Genomic DNA, 18,770 nt, shown 5'->3' with positions numbered 1-18,770 from the left:
GGGTCCCATATCGCTAATTGTTTACCCTTCGTCTAGTTATAGAGCCATTTTATAATTTTTTTTATTATACTTTTCTAACAATTTTATTATTTTTTACAATTATGTTTTTTTTTTTTTGTTTTTTTTACAATAATTCATTTTTATTTATTTTGTTACCATTTATTAGGATCCCTATTGGATGGCTTTGGTGAAATATTAGGGGTCTAAACAGACCCCTGATGTCTCACTTTTGAGACAGAGAAAGGAACTGAGGACAGAGATTCCCCAATTCGTTTGTCTGCAGTCAAGCAGCAGGAGGAATCTGTGCAGCACAGCGTGAATAGGGTGTGCCCAGGCACACCTGGCACAGCCTTTGCACACGTCTAGGCTTCTAGCCTTCTTCTACTCTATCCAAAACTAAAAAAAAAAAAAAAAAAAGGGTAAATCTACAGTGCTATCACATATCATTCCATCACTTTAAGAATTTTATTTTATTATGTAAGAAACGGTAAAAAAAAAAAAATGGAGAATTATAGTTAAAATATTATATTGCTCACCCATTTCTGTCTGGTCTTACATTCATAGTCTCGGTTTTCCACCACATGGTCTCTGGAAAATCATATCTAATCAGGACTTCCTCTTTTGCATCCGTTTTATCCAGTCCATCTTCCATTATAAGGTAAGATAAATACAAATATATATTTTCCATTAGCTAAAGTGATATTAAACCCAATAGCAAACATTTGTTATATTTTAGCTACCAATTCTTAGATGTGACGGCTACATTCGTTTTCTTTGTCAGGCTTTCTTTCCCCTAGTTTCACCTGGTAATCTGGCCAATACATCTGTTGTTTTTCAAAAGAACAAGTTCTTCAGCAAATGTATCAGTTGCGAGGATGAGACAAACCATTTAACACTGGCAAGTGTGCTTACAATGATGATTATGTAAAACCTTTATCCCAAAAGGCAAACAAAATATTTGCTGCAACTGCTTATAAAGTTTTAGTTGGAGTTCAGTTTCAAATCATTAGCATATTTAAATCTGCTAGTACATCTAACACTCCCCTCCCCCCAAACTGCCAGTGTGGGCACTCCAATACTGACGGTGTGTTACCAGCCAGATCACCAGGTGAAAATAGATTTTAAAAAAAGAGCCCTTGCCAGCGCGGGGGTGTCGGCGGTAAAGCGCCGTTAGTTTTAGCAGGGTTTTACCATCTTTTTTTTAGCTTTTTGAGCACTAGTGGGTTAAAAGCGCCCACAAAGCGTCGCTGTTGATGCGCTTTGCAGACGCTTTGGCGGCGCTGCCCATTGATTTCAATGGGCAGGGGCGCTTTAGGAGCGGTGTATTTACTACTCCTAAAGCGCCTCAAAGAAGCTGCTTGCAGGACTTTGACGTCCTGCCAGCGCAGCGCCCAAGTATAAAAGCATTCTGGCTTTTTTCAGGCGCTTTACAGCCACTATTTTTAGCACTAAAGTGCCTGAAAAATGCTTCCAGTGTGAAAGGAGTCTAAAAAAGAAAATGAACGCAGCCACTACATCTAAGGATTGGTAAGCAGCAATATATGCCATTTTTTGTTTGGGTTTAATACTGGTTTAACCACTTAAGGACCGCCGTATTGCCATTGTACGTCATTACAATAGCACAGGCAGGCACAAGCACGTACATGTACGTGCCTGCCTTCCAGCGGGTGGGGGGTCCGATCGGACCCCCTCCCGCTGGATACGGCGGTCCGGTTCACTGCAGGAGCGATCCGTGATGAGGGGATGGCCGTTGGTTTCTCTCGAGCCATCCCCTCTCGATCGCTCCTGGCTCCTCGCTCCTGGCTAATGACAAGCTTCCTCCCACTGTGTATTGTATACACAGGAAGGAGGAAGTGATGTCATTCTCCTCGGGGCGGTATTTTGACCGGACTACGAGGAGAAGACAAAAAGTAAGTGTGCACCAAACACTACACTGACATGTAGGTACACACAGGCACACAAACCCCCCCCTGATCCCCCCCCCCCCCCAGTCACAGTGTCACTGATTGCATTGATCATTTATTTACTGATCACTGCATTCAGTGTCAGTTGTAAAAGTAAAAACTGTCAGGGCAGTTAGTGTTAGGTCCAGGGTAGCCCCCTATCACCCCCAATAAAGGTTTAACCCCCTGATTGCCCCTAGAGTTAACCCTTTCACCCCCTTTTGCCAGTGTCACTAAGCGATCATTTTTCTGATCGCTGCATTAGTGTCGCTAGTGTCGCTAAGTAGCTAGTTATTTTTTTAGGTTCACCGCCAGGTTTTTATAGTGCTAGGTACCCCGATATACTACCCAATAATGGTTTTAACCCCCTGATTGCCCCTGGTTAACCCTTTCACCAGCGATCACAGTATAAGTGTCACTGGTGACGCTGGTTAGCCAGTTAGTTATTTAGGTTCCCCATCAGGTTTTTATATAGCGCCAGGGACCCCCATATACTACCTAATAAATATTTGAACCCCCTGATTGCCCCTAGTTAACCCTTTCACCAGTGATCACCGTATAAGTGTTACGGGTGACTCTGGTTAGTTTGCTTTTTATAGCATCAGGGCACCCACCATTTATTACCCAAGAAAGGTTTAACCCCCTGATCACCCGGGGGGTGATATCAATTAGGTTTTAGGGTTAGGGTCAGGGTCGCCCCAGGCAGCGCTAGGTTAGTGCCAGTACCGCTAACACCCACACGCAAAGCATAAACCTCCCATAGTGGTATAGAATCTGAACAGATCAATATCTGATCTGATCAGATCTATACTAGCGTCCCCAGCAGTTTAGGGTTCCAAAAAAACGCATTGTTAGCGGGATCAGCCCAGATACCTGCTGGCACCTGCATTTTGCCCCTCCGCCCAGCCCACCCAAGTGCAGTATCGATTGATCACTGTCACTTACAAAACACTAAACATAAAACTGCAGCGATCGCAGAGTCAGGCCTGATCCCTGCGATCTCTAAGTTTTTTTTGGTAGCATTTTATATTTAAATCCGGAAGGCAGTGCTTGGGTTTTCGGGGTCCCGTACATGGCTAGGCTCCCAAAAAGTCCCCCATATGTGGTACCCCCGTACTCGGGAGAAGCAGCAGAATTTATTTTGGGGTGTAATTTGACTTATGCTCATAGCATGTGTGAGCAATATATCATTTAGTGACAACTTTGTGCAAAAAAAAAAAAAATTTTTTAATTCCTGCAACTTGTGGCAAAATATAAAATATTTCATGGACTCAACATGCCTTTCAGTAAATAGCTTGGGGTGTCTACTTTCCAAAATGGGGTCATTTGGGGGGGTTTTGTGCTATTTTGGCATTTTATGGCCTTCGAAACTGTGATAGGTAGTGAGGAGTGAAATCAAAAATTTGCACCCTTAGAAACCCTGAAGGCAGTGATTGGTTTTCGGGGTGCCGTATGCAGCTAGACTCCCAAAAAGTCCCACATATGTGGTATCCTCGTACTCAGGAGAAGCAGCAGAATATATTTTTGGGTGCAATTCCACATATAACTATGGCATGTGTGAGCAATATATCATTTAGTGACAACTTTTTGTAAACTTTTTTTTTTGTGTCATTATTCAATCACTTGGGACAAAAAAAATATATTCAATGGGCTCAACATACCTCTCCACAACTTCCTTGGGGTATCTTCTTTCCAAAATGGGATCATTTGGGGGGTTTTGTGTTATTTTGGCATTTTATGGCCTTTGAAACTGTGATAGGTAGTGAGGAGTGAAATCAAAAATTTGCACCCTTAGAAACCCTGAAGGCAGTGATTGGTTTCGGGGTGCCGTACACAGATAGACTCCCAAAAAGTCCCACATATGTGGTATCCTCGTACTCAGGAGAAGCAGCAGAATATATTTTGGGGTGCAATTCCACATATAACTATGGCATGTGTGAGCAATATATCATTTAGTGACAACTTTTTGTAAACTTTTTTTTTTTGTGTCATTATTCAATCACTTGGGACAAAAAAAAAAATATTCAATGGGCTCAACATGCCTCTCCACAACTTCCTTGGGGTGTCTTCTTTCCAAAATGGGGTCATTTGGGGGGGTTTTGTGTTATTTTGGCATTTTATGGCCTTCGAGGACACCCTGCCTTTGGCCAATCATGGCTCTCACAGCAGATCACGCTGTGATTGCCCAAAGCATGCAGGTCAGGTGCTTGATTTGGCCAATCAGCAGCCGTGAATGCACTGTGATCTCGCAGTGCATTGTGGGGTGCTCCGTGGCACTTGAATTAGCCACGAACACCCCATATGTTTGGTTCATTTGTGAACCAACGAACACCCGATATTCGTGTTTAACTTAGGCTTGATTCGAACTTCAGGACCATCCCTATTATTCAAGATTACAGTCCCTTGTATGCTTGTGTGGCTAAGATGCTTGTTTGCTTGAAGTAACCATGCACACAGTTCCAGTGCTTGTTCCTGGGAGAAGTGGAACTTGCTGGACAGTTGCTGACCATATTGTTGCAAATCACTGAGAAAATGCCTATTGGACTTTCAAGAACAATGGGATGTTTAGGTAGTTAGTAAGGAAGACTGTGCTGTGGCAAAAGGGCAAGTCTTTTACATCAAATCTAAATCTCATGGACTTAAATGTTACCTATGGACTGTTGTTTTGTTACTGACCACTAGTTCTAAGTTCTTGCTTTCAAATATTCTAGTGTAGGTTGCTAAGTGATATTTAATTTTTTTTAGATATATTAAAATGCTTCGGAAAAACGGTGGTCACTCTCACGGGAGTGGGACCCTGTTTCCATTTGTAAATATTTCCAGGAATGGTTATTTACTAGGATTGTGTACATATATTAGGATATATTGCTGTGTTTACTTTATGCCCTTTTTGTTTCTCTCGGTTATACAGAACTTCCACCAATGTATATAAGGTTTATTTTCACTAACATTGCTGGAATGGTAGACTATATTATAGAATACTGCTAGAATGTCATATTTTCCATGTTGCATAACCTAATGTCTTTCAGGTGTCCTGCACCCCTTGCTTCTTCCTCGGCTGAAGGGAGACACCGTGTACAGTGATGTTATTTTTAATTGCTTTATTGTGTAAATATTAGATGGTTAGGACTTAGGATCATTACTCATTGCATTATTTTCACGGCTATTGCGTGGTACGCCACACATAATTGTAAAAACAGTCTCATATTTGTTTGCTCTCATGTGAAGTATTACTTGTAATTGTACATCTGTTATGTTCACTCACATTTGTTACTAAATTTTCATCCTTCCCCTTATCCCTCCTTATCCACTTTTTGCCAGGACATCCACTCACGGGATTGAGAGTATAGGGTATGTTTTTTATTTTTTTTATTTTTTTTGCAAACTCTGAGACGTAGTTCTCTTGGCAGGGGGAGATTGTAGCACCCTGGTCCTAAACAGGGCTGCTAATAAATCTAGTTGTGCTAGGTGGTAACTAGCCTGGCTAATTGATAGTCTTTAATTCACTGATTTCTGTACTAAGTCTGGGTTTAATGTGTAGTCTCTCTCTCTCTCTTCTGTTAATAGGTGCCACTGTTGCCTTTGGCATTAGAATGATGGATTATAGTGAAATCAGGTGATGGGTAAATAAGTTGTCTCACCAATCATGCTGGGATAGGCTATTTATTCGGGAGGACTCAGGTGATCAGTGTTCTTCCCACCCGGGGCTGCAGCCCGGATGGATGTGTGTCAAACAGCTCCTGGCTGCTAGGCCTGAAGCCTGAGGCCAATCCAGGAGACCTACTGGCTGCTATTTCTACATGAGGCCTATCCAGTAATTCAGATTTTCACCAAGGATGAACAGCAAAGGTTAGGCCTTGGGGTGGAACTGCATGTGTTAGAGGCTCAGCCCTAGGGGAGCCTGATTGTTACGAGGGGTAAAGGAGAAGCAGTTGCCGGAGGGATGACCACCCCTGTTACCAGGGGCAAGTTTGAAAGGGATAAAGTTCTAAAGGCATACCAGAGCAGGCGCTTCACTAACCGGGGACGGTGAAGTAAGTGGAAAGCTTCAGTGGAGACTCATCCAGGAGTGAGTAAAGCTTGAAGATGAGTACAGCGATTAGCTGTTGGTGAAGCTGGAAGTATCCAGCAGGTAGCATGAGAGTCCAAAAAGTCTAGTGAGAGATGGATTGAGGATCTACAGGGGGATACTGAGGATCTACAGTGGGATACTGTGAGTTAATCTGGAAGCTCTACAGGGGGATACTGCTAAATAACCGAAACAGGAAGTGAGGGGAAATCTTACACCTGTTTTAATGACAAGAGAAGATTAGGACAGGAGGTAAGAAGTTCTCCCCATAGGGACAGCAAAAAGAAAAAAAAAGACAAGGGTTTTACATTTTCTCAGCACTACCCCTCCAAAAAAAGATTTGGCTTTAGAGATACTTTAACTTGGGTGTACTTATTTGTATGTGTGTGTAGGTTTTTGAGTATTTTTTTGGGCATTTTTGGGCATTAGACTACATGTTTTAGCTAGTCATCACAAACACATGGAAAAATGTCATCTTGGTAGGTACTTGACAATGTCCTCACTCTATATATGTCCTCACTTTATGTCTGTTAATGGCGTCACATCAGGCACAGTAAGAAAATGCATTTGTTCTTACCAACTATTGCACGACGAACTCGTCTTTCTGTTCCCTTGCACAAGTATTCTAAAGAAAGATAGAAAAATAAATGTTTATGGAGAGTTCCTAATAATTAAAAACACCAAACTGAGCTCAGAATGGTGGCAGGACCTCTGAGCTTGACTTACAGTATATGCCAGAGATCCTGCCACCATTCTGAGCTCAGTTTGGTGGCATACTATGTAAGTAAGTATGAGCCCAACACCCCACGGTTCGGTTCACACCAGAACCTGCGAACAGACCTAAACTTTATGTGAACTTTAGAACCCTATTAAAGTCTATGGGACGCGAACGTTCAAAATCAAAAGTGCTAATTTTAAAGGTTAATATGCAAGTTATTGTCCTAAAAAGTGTTTGGGGACCTGGGTCCTGCCCCAGGGGACATGGATCAATACAAAAAAAAGTTTTAAAACCTGCTGTTTTTTTGCGAGCAGTGATTTTAATAATGCTTAAAGTGAAACAATAAAAGTGTAATATTCCTTTAAATTTTGTGCCTGGGGGGTGTGTGTAGTATGACTGTAATGGGGCGCATGCTTCCCGTGCTTAGAACTGTCCCTGCACAAAGTATCATTTCTGAAGGAAAAAAAGTCATTTAAAAGCACTCACGGCTATAATGAATTGTCGGCTCGCCGTAATACAGATAACAGTCATTGAAAGTCATTGATAAAAATAAAAAAAGCGTGGGGTTCCCCTTAATATCCATACCAGACCTGAAGGGCCTGGTAATTGAATTTGGGGGAACCCCACGCTTTTTTTTCCGTCAAATGTAAAAAAAAATTATGTGGGGTTCCCCCCAAATATCCATATCAGACCCTTCAGGTCTGGTGTGGATTTTAAAGGGAACTCCACGCCAAATGAAAAAAAAATGGAGTGGAGTTCCCCCCATCGCTGGATCAGATCACCCATTGCTGGACCCTGGAGAGATGATCATCCATTGCTGGATAGCAAGAGTGGATTACCCCCGCTGGAATCTTTTTTTATTTTTTTTATTTTCCCAACGGTGTGTGTGTGTGTGTGTGTGTGTTTTAAAAAAAAAAAATTACACTTTCTTTGTGAAATGATAGGGGTACTTTTGTACCCCCTTATCATTTCAAACAGGGGGGGCAGGATCTGGGGGTCCCCTTGTTAAAGGGGCTTCCAGATGCTGATAAGCCCCCCATGAGGGGATGAGGCCCTTGTCCTCATCAACATGGGGACAAGGTGCTTTGGGGGGACCCAATGTTGAGGGCATGTGGCCTGATACGGTTCGGGGGGGCGCTCTCTCATCCCCCTCTCTTTTCCTGTGGCCTGCTAGGTTGTGTGCTCGGATAAAGGGTCTGGTATGGATTTTTTGGGGGGAACTCCATGGCATTTCTTTTAAATTTGGCGTGGAGTTCCCCTTAAAATCCATACCAGACCTGAAGGGTCTGGTATGGATATTTGGGGGGAACCCTAAGTCATTTAAAAAAAAAATTGACGCGGGGTTCCCCTTAATATCCATACCAGACCTGAAGGGCCTGGTAATTGAATTTGGGGGAACCCCACGCTTCTTTTTATCAATGACTTTCAATGACTGTTATCGGTATTACGGGGAGCCGACAATTCATTATAGCCACGAGTGCTTTTAAATGACTTTTTTTCCTGCAGAAATGACACTTTGTGCAGGGACAGTTATAAGCAGGGGAAACATGCGCCCCTTTACAGGCATACTATACACACCCCCCAGGTACGAAATTTAAAGGAATATTACACTTTTATTGTTTCACTTTAAGCATTATTAAAATCACTTCTCCCGAAAAAACTGACGTTTTTAAAAAAAAAATTTGCATTGATACATGTCCCCTGGGGCAGGACCCAGGTCCCCAAACACTTTTTATGACAATAACTTGCATATAAGCCTTTAAAATTTAGAGCACTTTAGATTTCTCCCATAGACTTGTACAGGGTGTTACGCGGCTTTTCGAATTTGCCGCGAACACACCAAATTGTTCGCTGTTCGGTGAACAGGCGAACAGGCAATGTTCGAGTTGAAATATGAATTTGACTCGAACTTGAAGCTCATCCCTATATGTAAGTTTATGTGCCTCATGTTTTCTTTTGCACTTCATATGGACTTCTTGTACCGTTGTAGAGTCCAAAACACAATTCCCCACTGTTTGTAGTTTGGTGGTGTTTTTAATAAGTTTTTTACATATTTTAATAAATACTACACTATGAGCATTTTTTTCTGGTGGTCCTTCTGTCTGGCTTGATGAAACTGAACAGTTTCCCTCATGATTTCACCTGTGGGGTTGGAAGAGCTACCATATCCATAGAATATCAAATGTATCTTCATAAGGAAGACCATTGAATACTGAATGTGCATTTGCTGTCCTATAACTTAGACAGCAACTGGTGCTGGTGAGTGTGCACTTTTTATATTTGGTGGGGCAACACACAGATGGGGAATCACTGAAATTGTGGAGTAATAACTGCTGGCATCTATCGTCTTAGGCCGCGTACACACGCGGGGACTGTTCGCTCAACTTTGTCCGTCAAACAGTTTCAGCGTACAGTCCGCTCAAAATTAGCATGGACGGACTTGCCCACACACGACGAACGAACAGTCCGCTGAAACCGTGCGCGATGACGTGAACGGCACGTACGACGGGACTAGAAAACGACGTCCTATACACTGCAATGCAAACTTCGGCGTGTAAATCCTTTCTGAGCATGCGCGGAACTTAGTTTGACGAACAAGCCTACACACGAGGGAACTGTTCGCTGAAACAAAGTTTCAGCGGACAGTTTTTCAGAATTTCCGAAAAACTTTGTTCAGCAGACTGTCCGCTGAAACTATCCGCTGAAAGCCCACACACGAGCGGACTGTCCGCCGAAACACTGTTCAGCGGACAAAGTTGAGCGAACAGTCCCCGCGTGTGTACGCGGCCTTAGGTTGTTGGGACAGAGGAATCTCAAGCCTTGTTGTAAAAATAGGCAACTACCTGAACCTAAATGGCCAGTGGAGTCCTAGCTTGTTATTACACGGTTGGCTTCTGGCATCTATTGGCTTAGGTTTCTGGGATGTGGGAGGCTCAAGCCTTGTTGTAAAAATAGGCAAATAAATAAAACAAAATGGCTACTTTTGCCTGGCATAAAAATGTTATTAGAAAATCACCTGATCTTTGCATAGTCTCCTTTCCAAAGTTTGACCGTAGAGCCAACCCGGCATCATAAAACACTTGTAAGCCATCAGCACCTGCCCCTGCGGTGCAGCCTGAATCTGACCACCCCACAATGTCCCAAACCTGAAAAAGAAGTAAAAGCAAAAAACGCACAGAAGCAACATAGTTGTTGTGTATTTATTGCTGTCCCTAATAAGGAAAGTTCTCTTTTCCTTCTCAGTGATCCCCTAGCAAGCAGATAAGTATAAATCCCTTAATGGACACACAAACAAGAATAAGCAAGCAGCAGGGGCTGTAATTCTTCACCACTCTTTCCAAAACCTAAGAAAACATTTTCCTTAGCGTCCCACCTAACATGAGAGTGCAAATATACGGTATGTGCTTATAAAAGAAATACTACGTCTGTAACAGGGGCTTAGTGGTTGGCTAGAATTGGCACCCAGAGCAGTCCTTACCCCTGCTCCTGCCCTGCTAGAATACTGCCCCTCCCGCTGAGGCCAAACCTTCTGCCATATTGTGCCCCAATCCATGCTGCGGCAGCACCTAAAAACCTAATATGGCTGCTTTTGACAAAATGGTTCTAGTTTTGGAAGTTCCCTGAAAGTTTGACATTTCAGCTTGTCAGAAGATAAAAGTAAGTTAGCTGTATACAGTAATTGTGAAACTTAATTTAGGAACTTATATGTGTAGATATAGACCTGACAAATGTCTTGGGTGACAGGAAACCGCCTGAGCTTTTTATAAACTCAGTAACGTATAATTTACCTAGCTACTACTACGTAAACAATTCTAAATATGTGTATCTCTGTATCTCTATGATTGGTTAAATGAACCAGGAGGTCTTCTCCTTAGTATGGAGGAAATATGTATTGTGATGCAACTGCTGGTATATAAGCTGAGTGCTCTAAAGAGAGGGCTCATTCTCTTGAACGTGAGTTCAGTGAGCCCTCGCTAGCGAATAAAATATTTATTTTCCTGAAATCTGTGTCTGGAGTCCATTAATGGTTTCCCAGAACTGGTTTCTGCAACAATGCTAGATGCCTTGGCATGATATTTCAGGCCATTCACCTATATATTCCAAGGAAGAAATATCCACACATATGAATAGATTCTCTGAAATGTACTAATGGAATGCAGAGATTGGCATAACAGTCGCATCACATTGACATACATATCCTACATGCCCCCACTTAAAGCTGAGCTTCAGGCATTAGGCTGACTGGGGAAGCTACCCTTCCCTGTTGCCACTTTCTGATCTGACCTGGTTTCCTCTCCTTAACTCAGCCATGGATTTGCCTAGCAATTTAATAACCCTGCCTAGCATCTGCTGACCTGGTGTCTACCCAGCCTGCCCTCTGACCTTTGCCTCTACCTGCCCACACATCCAGACTAAGCACTGTTCCATCCTCACCCTTTTTTCTCAAGACACCTTAAATTAAATAATAAAGATATTTTATATTTTTTGAAGATTCTGTACAAATAATTGTCTCTGTTTTCTTTAATCTTTCTTTTCTTTAATCTGTTATCTTTCAGGAAATACATTGGAAAGATCTATGTGTTTGAGTTCCCAGGGTATACACACCTACTGCAACCAGTACAATGGTGTCCCACTCTGCCTGCTGTTTGTTTATGTACTTTATTAGGAAGAATGATGTGACCTCACATCTTAAATGTATGCAGTGAGATGGCATAATCCCAAGGTGTGCAGGAATACTTCCCATCTCTGTGGTGGGATGGAATGCCCTCTATCTCCAAGGTGGAAAGAAATATTTCCCAAGGTAGGAGGAAACACCCACCAACTGAAAGATAGACAGGAACTCCTTGAAACTCCATAGTGGGTTAAGGCAACACCTAAATACGAGCTGGTTGGGAACACTTCACAAGTGGGAGAGACCTTCAAGATGGGTGGGAAGACCTCTCAACTCCAAGGTAGACAGGAAAACACTCAGAACTTTATATTAGAGAGAATATACTGTAAGAGCAGAGCAGGAATACCTTCTAACTTCAAAGTGGGCAGGAATACCTCCAAACATCAAGGAGGAATGGGACACCTCCTGCCTCAAAGGTGGCCAGGAATACCTCTTTGGTTCCAATGTAGGCATGAATAACTCCCAACTTCAAGGTAGGCAGGAACGCCTTCTAATTGCAAAGATGACAGGCATATCTTTCATCTCCAAGGTTGGCAGGATTACATTCAAACTCCAAGGTAAACAAGAACACTTTCCGACTCCAAGGTGGACAGAAACATTTTTCAAACTCCAAAGTGGGCAGCAAGGAAGGTAGAAGTAACACCAAATTCCAAGGTGGGCAGAAATAACTTCCAAGTGCAAGTATGGCAGGAATACCTTCCAACTGCAAGGTGGGTGGGAATACCTCCTAACTACAAGCCAGGTAGGAATACATACAACTCTGAGGTAGGCACGGATACGTGCCAACTCTAAGGCAGGCAGAAACATTTTCCAATTTCAAAGGTGGCTGGAATAACTCCCAACTATAAGGTGGGCAGAAATACTGCTAACTCCAAGGTTGACAGGGATACCTTCCAACTCCAAGGTGGATAGGAACACCTACCAGCTCCAAGGAGGCAAAAATGCATTTCATGGTGGGAAGGAGTAGATCCTGAAGCCACAGGTAGGGTTGCCACTTTTTCATCAAGCCAAACCCAAACACTTCAGCGGCACATGGTAATTTATTTTATTTTTTGCAGTATACCCTATGGGATTGTAAAAAACCTGGGATACCTTTTGAATAGTACTGCAGTGCATGTAGTTTCCTGTGACGAACAATGGGTGTGGCCAAATTGTGTTAATAATGGGAGAAGCTTAAGGGGCATAGTTAAATAAAACAAGCTCAGTCTGTCCCCCAGTTCAAACCCCCAAGGTCAGTCTGTATTTTAGTACATCCCCCCAGATCAGTCTGTACCCAGTATAATCTCCCTACATCAGTCTGTACCCCAGTTAAAATGCCCCCCCCCATTGTAATTAAAAGCACTAAAATCCAATGGGAGGGGAGAGGGGATAGGAGAACCGGTGCTGTGGGGCTGCCAGTGATGTATCCGGGTTTCAGGTGGACTGAAACCCGGACACAGAATTTAAAACCCAGACTGTCCAGGTGAATACCGGACAGGTGGCAACCCTAGCTACAGGATTCTATAACACATGTAATAAACCAATCTTTTATAAAATATTGTTTTTGAGTGGGCTGACAATTCAAATATACTCAGGTCTATTAGTCTTCTGAAATATTTTCATATTTATACAGATATGTGATTAAAAGTTCTTATACATGAAGCAGTTTATTTGGGCTTACTACCAGCCATGCTTGAGCCTAATTTTCTTAGCATGTTTTTCTGACTGCACTCCCAGTCAGCAGATAACTATCATTTTCTTAGCCATTGTTGCTTTCTCACCTTCTTTTGTGACATCCAAAACTTTGCATTCTGTTTATAGACAGACTTCTCCACAACAAGTAGGTTCACTAGAGCCTTGTAGTCAGCTGTTATTTTCACCCTTGACACAGCTCCAGGATTCAGTTCCTTACCTCTTCTTGTAGTATCCTCTGTGATCTCCAGCTGTAGTAGTAACAAATCAGAGGATGTTCAAATATTTACAGCCCTCCAAGACATCAACTTCAAACATCTAGACACATTTATGGGAAATGTCTTATTTTATAAAAGATAAAGTATATGTGTTTGCCTTTGAGTCAATTTTTTTTTTTTTTTTTTAAAGTGGTTGTAAGCCCATGGAAAAAAAACAAACAAAAAAAAACCCTGCAAGACAAAGGCACAATGCGCTAGTATGCATAGCATACTAGCGCATTATGAAATACTTACCTTAGATCGAAGCCCTGAAGCTGCGGCCAGTGACATGTCTCCCTGAGTTATTTCTGGGTATTTGTGGACACCGACGCTGTGATTGGCCAGAGCCGCGATGATGTCCCTCCCATGCATGCACACAGAAGCCACCGGTAATGGCACAGCAGCTGAAGAAATGGCACGAGCGATACGTTTCTTCGATGCACATGTTGATACAGTGAATATCTCCTGAACGGTGCAAGTTTAGGAGATATTCACAGTACCTACAGGTAAGCCTTATTATAGGCTTACCTGTAGGTAAAAGTGTTGTGTTAGCCCTTGTACACACGGTCGGAAATCCCGACAACCAAATCCATCGGATTTTGTCCGACGGATTTTGTCCGAAACTGTTGCATACACACGGTCGGACAAAGTTGTCAGAAAATCCGATCATTCAGAACGTGGTAACGTTATTTCATTACGACGGGACTACGTTCAGGCTAGTAGCCAATAGCTTTGGTCTAGGAATTTGATCTGAGCATGCATGGCACTTTGTCTAATCCGAATTCTCTACACATGATCGGACAAGGTCCGATCGGATCATGTTGTCGGAAAGTTTTATAACCAAGCTGGAAAACTTGGTCCGTCGGCTATTCCGACGGAAACAGTCCGATGGAGCCCACACACGGTTGAATTATCCGACAACACGGTCCGATCGGACATTTACCGTCAGAATGTCTGACCGTATGTACAAGGGCTAAGGGTTTACAACCTCTTTAAGACTATGGAGTCTTTATCAGTGTTTACACTCAAGATTCCTATAACTTTCACCAACGATTTTCCCATTTTTGTAATGAAACTGTATGGAGAAAATGGACAAATCTTGGGTGAAAGCTGTGTAAATCTTCCTCTATGGAGTTGATTTACTAAAACTATAGAGTGCAAAACCCGGTGCAGCTGTGCATGGTAGCCAGTCAGCTTCTAACTTCAGCTTGTTCAATTAAGCGTCAACAAAAAACTGATTGGTTTCTATGCAGAGCTACACCTAATTTTGGATTCTCCAGTTTTAGCAAACCGACCCTTTTGTTTAGTTTTTTTAACAGGATGTAAGGTAAAACTTGAAGATATGGGAAAATACACCTAAAGGTCCACTTGCTGGTTGAACATGAAAATACATGGCACATTTATAGTTCTTTATATCACAGACACCCTATATAAAAAGTACATTTCATTCATGCTCGCAACATGAGAATTTCCACCATGATATCCATAATTAGGGATCGGCCGAACACCCCCGGTTCAGTTTGCACCAGAATGTGCAAAAAGTTCTAGTGCACTTGCAAACCCTATTAAAGTCTATGGGACACGAACACGAAAAAATCAAAAGTGCTCATTCTAAAGGCTTATATGCAAGTTATTGCCATAAAAAGCGTATGGGGACCCGGGTGCCCTAGGAGATGTATAAATCCAAAAAAATGTTTTTAAAATGACCGGTTTTTCAGGAGCAGTGATTTTAATAATGCTTAAAGTGAAACAATATGTCACGGTACTACTTACAGGGAGCCCACAGGAGAGCAGGTGACACAGGATCCCCCAGGGCGTGGAGTCTAAGGGCCAGCTGGTATCCAGGCAGGGACCCCCTCACGAGGGTTTGGGCTTAGCTGCATGCTGACCCCAGGTCACGACCCCCGGGTTCACCCTGCTCGCTAGGGAAGTACCAGAATACACTGTTAGACAAGGATGGATGGATGGATGGATGAAGCAAAGGAGAACTGGATAGTGAGCCAAGGCCAGGATGGGCCGCAGACAATTTAATCAGAACAAGCAGGGTCGGTACACAAGAGATCAGTTCATGAGAGGTCAGGTAAAACAGATTACACAAAGGGAGCTCAGAAACAAATGTTGCTCAAGCAACCAGTAGCTGGTTTGAAAGGGATTTAAATAAAGAAGCACATGAGGGGCTGGACAGGAATTAGCTAGCAATTTCTGTCACTACAGTCTCTCCCTGCTCCACACAGCGTCCTGTCCCTACACTGACATAAGACAGAATGTAAAATGGCAACCAGATCAGGTCTATTTATAAGGTAGGGGGAATGTCCAATTGTCCATGTGCTGAAATGTCTCAATTGGCTGTCCTGTACCCCATGATGGATGTGTCATCATGAGTCAAAGTTCTTTCACACTGTAAACACATATGTCCGCCGGGCGAACAGCGGCAATAGTCCGCCAATCGGGCAAATCGCGAACACGCAAAATTTGCCGCAAAACCGACTGCCGGGCGAACAGTTCGGCCATCCCTACATGAGGCGCTAGACAGGAAGTAGCAGGAAGGAATCATATATTAGGCAAAAGGTGAGGAGCGGCGACACCCATAGTTGCAGAGAGCACAGAGCTGAACACCAGCTAGTGGAACAACAGGTGCCAGCCGACTTACAGCAGTAAAGGTAAGACACAGATCAGCTCCGCAGCTGATCTGTGACACAAAAAAAATGAAAGATTCCTTAAAATATTGTGCATGGGGGTCCCCTTAGTCTGCCTGTAAAGTGGCGCATCTGTGCGATGTGTAGAACAGTGCCACAGCAAAATAAAAGGAAAAAATGTAATTTAAACATGCTCATGACTCATGACTCATGACGGCTCCCGGCAATATAGATAAAAATCAAGGAAAAAAAACGGCGTGTGGTTCACTCCCCCCCCCAGTCCATACCAGACCCTGGTATGGATTTTAAGGGGAACTCCACGCCAAACACTGGAAAAAAATTGGCGTTGGGGGTCCCACCCAAAATCCATACCAGACACTTATCCGAGCAAGCAGCCTGGAGGTCAGGATGGGGGGGAAGGGAACAAGTGACCGCCCCCCCCGCTGAACTATACCAGACCACATGCCCATAACATTGTGGTCCCCCCAAAGCACCTTATCCCCATGTTGATGGGGACAAGAGCCTCTTCCCGACAACCCTGGCCATTGGTAGTCAGGGTCTGTGGCAAGGGGACCCCCAGATCCCACCCCCCATGTTAATGGGTATCTGGTACGTTGTGCTCCTACCTTCCTACCTATTCACTAAGAAAAGTGTCAAAAAGTAAAAACCACAATAGACAGTTTTTAACAATTCTTTTATCAAAAAAGAAAAAAAAAGTGTCCGCGATGTACATCCATAGTCGATCACACCGCCCTACGGACCCGAAAAAAAAATCTGCTTTCATGGTAGGCCTCCTGGTGACTGCTGTATTTTCCCTTAGACAACTTTTATATAAGCAGGAGCGGGGGCACTGGCTGACTTAACCGGGTAACCCCTCCCCGTCTGAGTCACATGAAGGGGGCGGGGTCACTCGGTTACATCACCGGGTGGCCCCGTCCTTGCTTATATAACAGCTGTCACAGCCAAGAGACAGCAGTCACCGGAAAGCCCTTTGACACTTTTTTGGTGAATGAGTAGGGGTACAATGTACCTGATACCCATTCACAAAATGAGGGGAGGGATCTGGGGGTCCCCTTGTTGCATCCAGATTCTGATAAGCCCCCCGCCCGCAGACCCTGACAATCAATGGCCAGGGTTGTCAGGAAGAGGCTCTTGTCCCCATCAAATCCCCATGTTGAGGGCAAGTGGACTGGTATAGTTCAGGGGGGGGAGGCACTCGCTCATCCCCCTCTTTCCTGGTATGGATTTTGGGGGGGGCAACGCCAATTTTTTTTTTTACATTTTGGAGTTCCCCTTAAAATCTATACCAGACCCAAAGAACATGGTATGGATTTTTGGGGTGAACCCATGCCATTTTTTTCTTAATTCTGTCAAAGGGTTCCCCTTAATCACTTCAATTCAGTGTACTATATACTCTGCACTGCACTAAATACCTTGCACTGTTTTATTTATACTACACTAACTGTAATATATACTCTGAACTGCATTATATACACTATACAGACTGCACTATATACTCTGAAATGCATTATATATACTACAGGGACTGCACTATATACTTTGAGCGGCAGTATACAGTGGCTTGAAAAAGTATTCATACCCCCTTTTCATTTTCCAAATTTTGTTATGTTACAACCAAAAACGTAATTGTATTTTACTGGGATTTTATGTGATAGACCATTTTTTACAAATAAACATGCAAAAAGTGTGGCGTGCATTTGTATTCAGCCCCCTTTACTCTGCTATCTCTAACTAAAATCTAACGGAACCAATTGCATTCAGAAGTCACTTAATTAGTAAATAGAGTCCACCTGTGTGTAATTTAATCTCAATATAAATATAGCTGTTCTGTAAAGCCCTCAGGTGTTTGTTAGAGAACCTTAGTTAACAAAAAGCATAATAAAGGCCAAGAAACACACCAGACAGGTCAGGGATATAGTTGTGGAGAAGTTTAAAGCAGGGTTAGGGTATAAAAAAATATCCCAAGCCTTGAACATCTCATGGAGCACTGTTCAATACATCATCTGAAATTGGAAAGAGTATGGCACAACTGCAAACCTACCAAGACATGGCCGTCCACCCAAACTGACAGGCCGGGCAAGGAGAGCATTAATTATAGATGTAGCCAATAGAACCATGGTAACTCTGGAGGAGCTGCAAAGATCCAAAGCTCAGGTGGAAGAATCTGTCCACAGAAAAACTATTAGTGGTGCACGCCACAAACCTGGCTTTTATGGATGAGTGGCAAGAGAAAAGCCATTGTAGAAAGAAAGGCATAAGAATTCCCTTTTGCAGTTTGCGAGAAGCCTTGTGAGGGACACAGCAAACATGTGGAAGAAGGTGCTCTGGTCAGATGAGACCAAAATTGAACTTTTTGGCCTAAAAGCAAAATGCTGTGTGTGGCGGAAAACTAACACTACACATCACCCTGAACACTGTGAAACATGATGGTGGCAGCATCATATTGTGGGGATGCTTTTCTTCAGCAGGGATAGGGAAGCTGGTCAGCGTTAATGAGAAGATGGATGGAGCCAATAAAGGGCAATCTTAGAAGAAAACCTGTTAGAGTCTGCAAAAGACTTGAGACTGGGGCGGGGGTTCAGCTTCCAGCAGGACAACAACCCTAAACATATAGCCAGAGCTACAATGGAATGGTTTAGATCAAAACATATTCATGTGTTAGAATGGCCCAGTCAATATGAAGACCTAAATCCAATTGAGAATCTGTGGCAAGACTTGAAAATTGCTGTTCACAGAATCTCTCTATCCAATCTGACAGAGCTTGAGCTATTTTGCAAAGTAGA

General features: G+C 43.1%; 1 protein-coding gene across 2 annotated transcripts in view; it reads right to left on the bottom strand.

Moving 5' to 3' along the window:
• LOC143961249 (A.superbus venom factor 1-like) overlaps nt 1-18,770 on the bottom strand; it is a 251,857-nt gene that overhangs the window by 167,330 nt on the left and 65,757 nt on the right. For both annotated transcript variants that reach the window (XM_077470484.1, XM_077470485.1), the window contains exons 14-17: nt 13,163-13,324; nt 9,747-9,876; nt 6,590-6,637; nt 537-645 (exon numbers count right to left, since the gene is read on the bottom strand). In XM_077470484.1, coding sequence (XP_077326610.1) covers nt 537-645; nt 6,590-6,637; nt 9,747-9,876; nt 13,163-13,324 — 449 coding nt within the window. The remainder of the gene's footprint in view (nt 1-536; nt 646-6,589; nt 6,638-9,746; nt 9,877-13,162; nt 13,325-18,770) is intronic.

The sequence above is a fragment of the Lithobates pipiens genome, unplaced genomic scaffold (genome assembly GCF_037356315.1).
Source record: "Lithobates pipiens isolate NorthernLeopardFrog02 unplaced genomic scaffold, aLitPip1_a1.2 Scaffold_8, whole genome shotgun sequence".
Lineage (NCBI taxonomy): Eukaryota > Metazoa > Chordata > Amphibia > Anura > Ranidae > Lithobates > Lithobates pipiens.
Note: the sequence above shows the minus strand (reverse complement) of the source record. Positions and strands in the feature narration are given on the sequence as shown.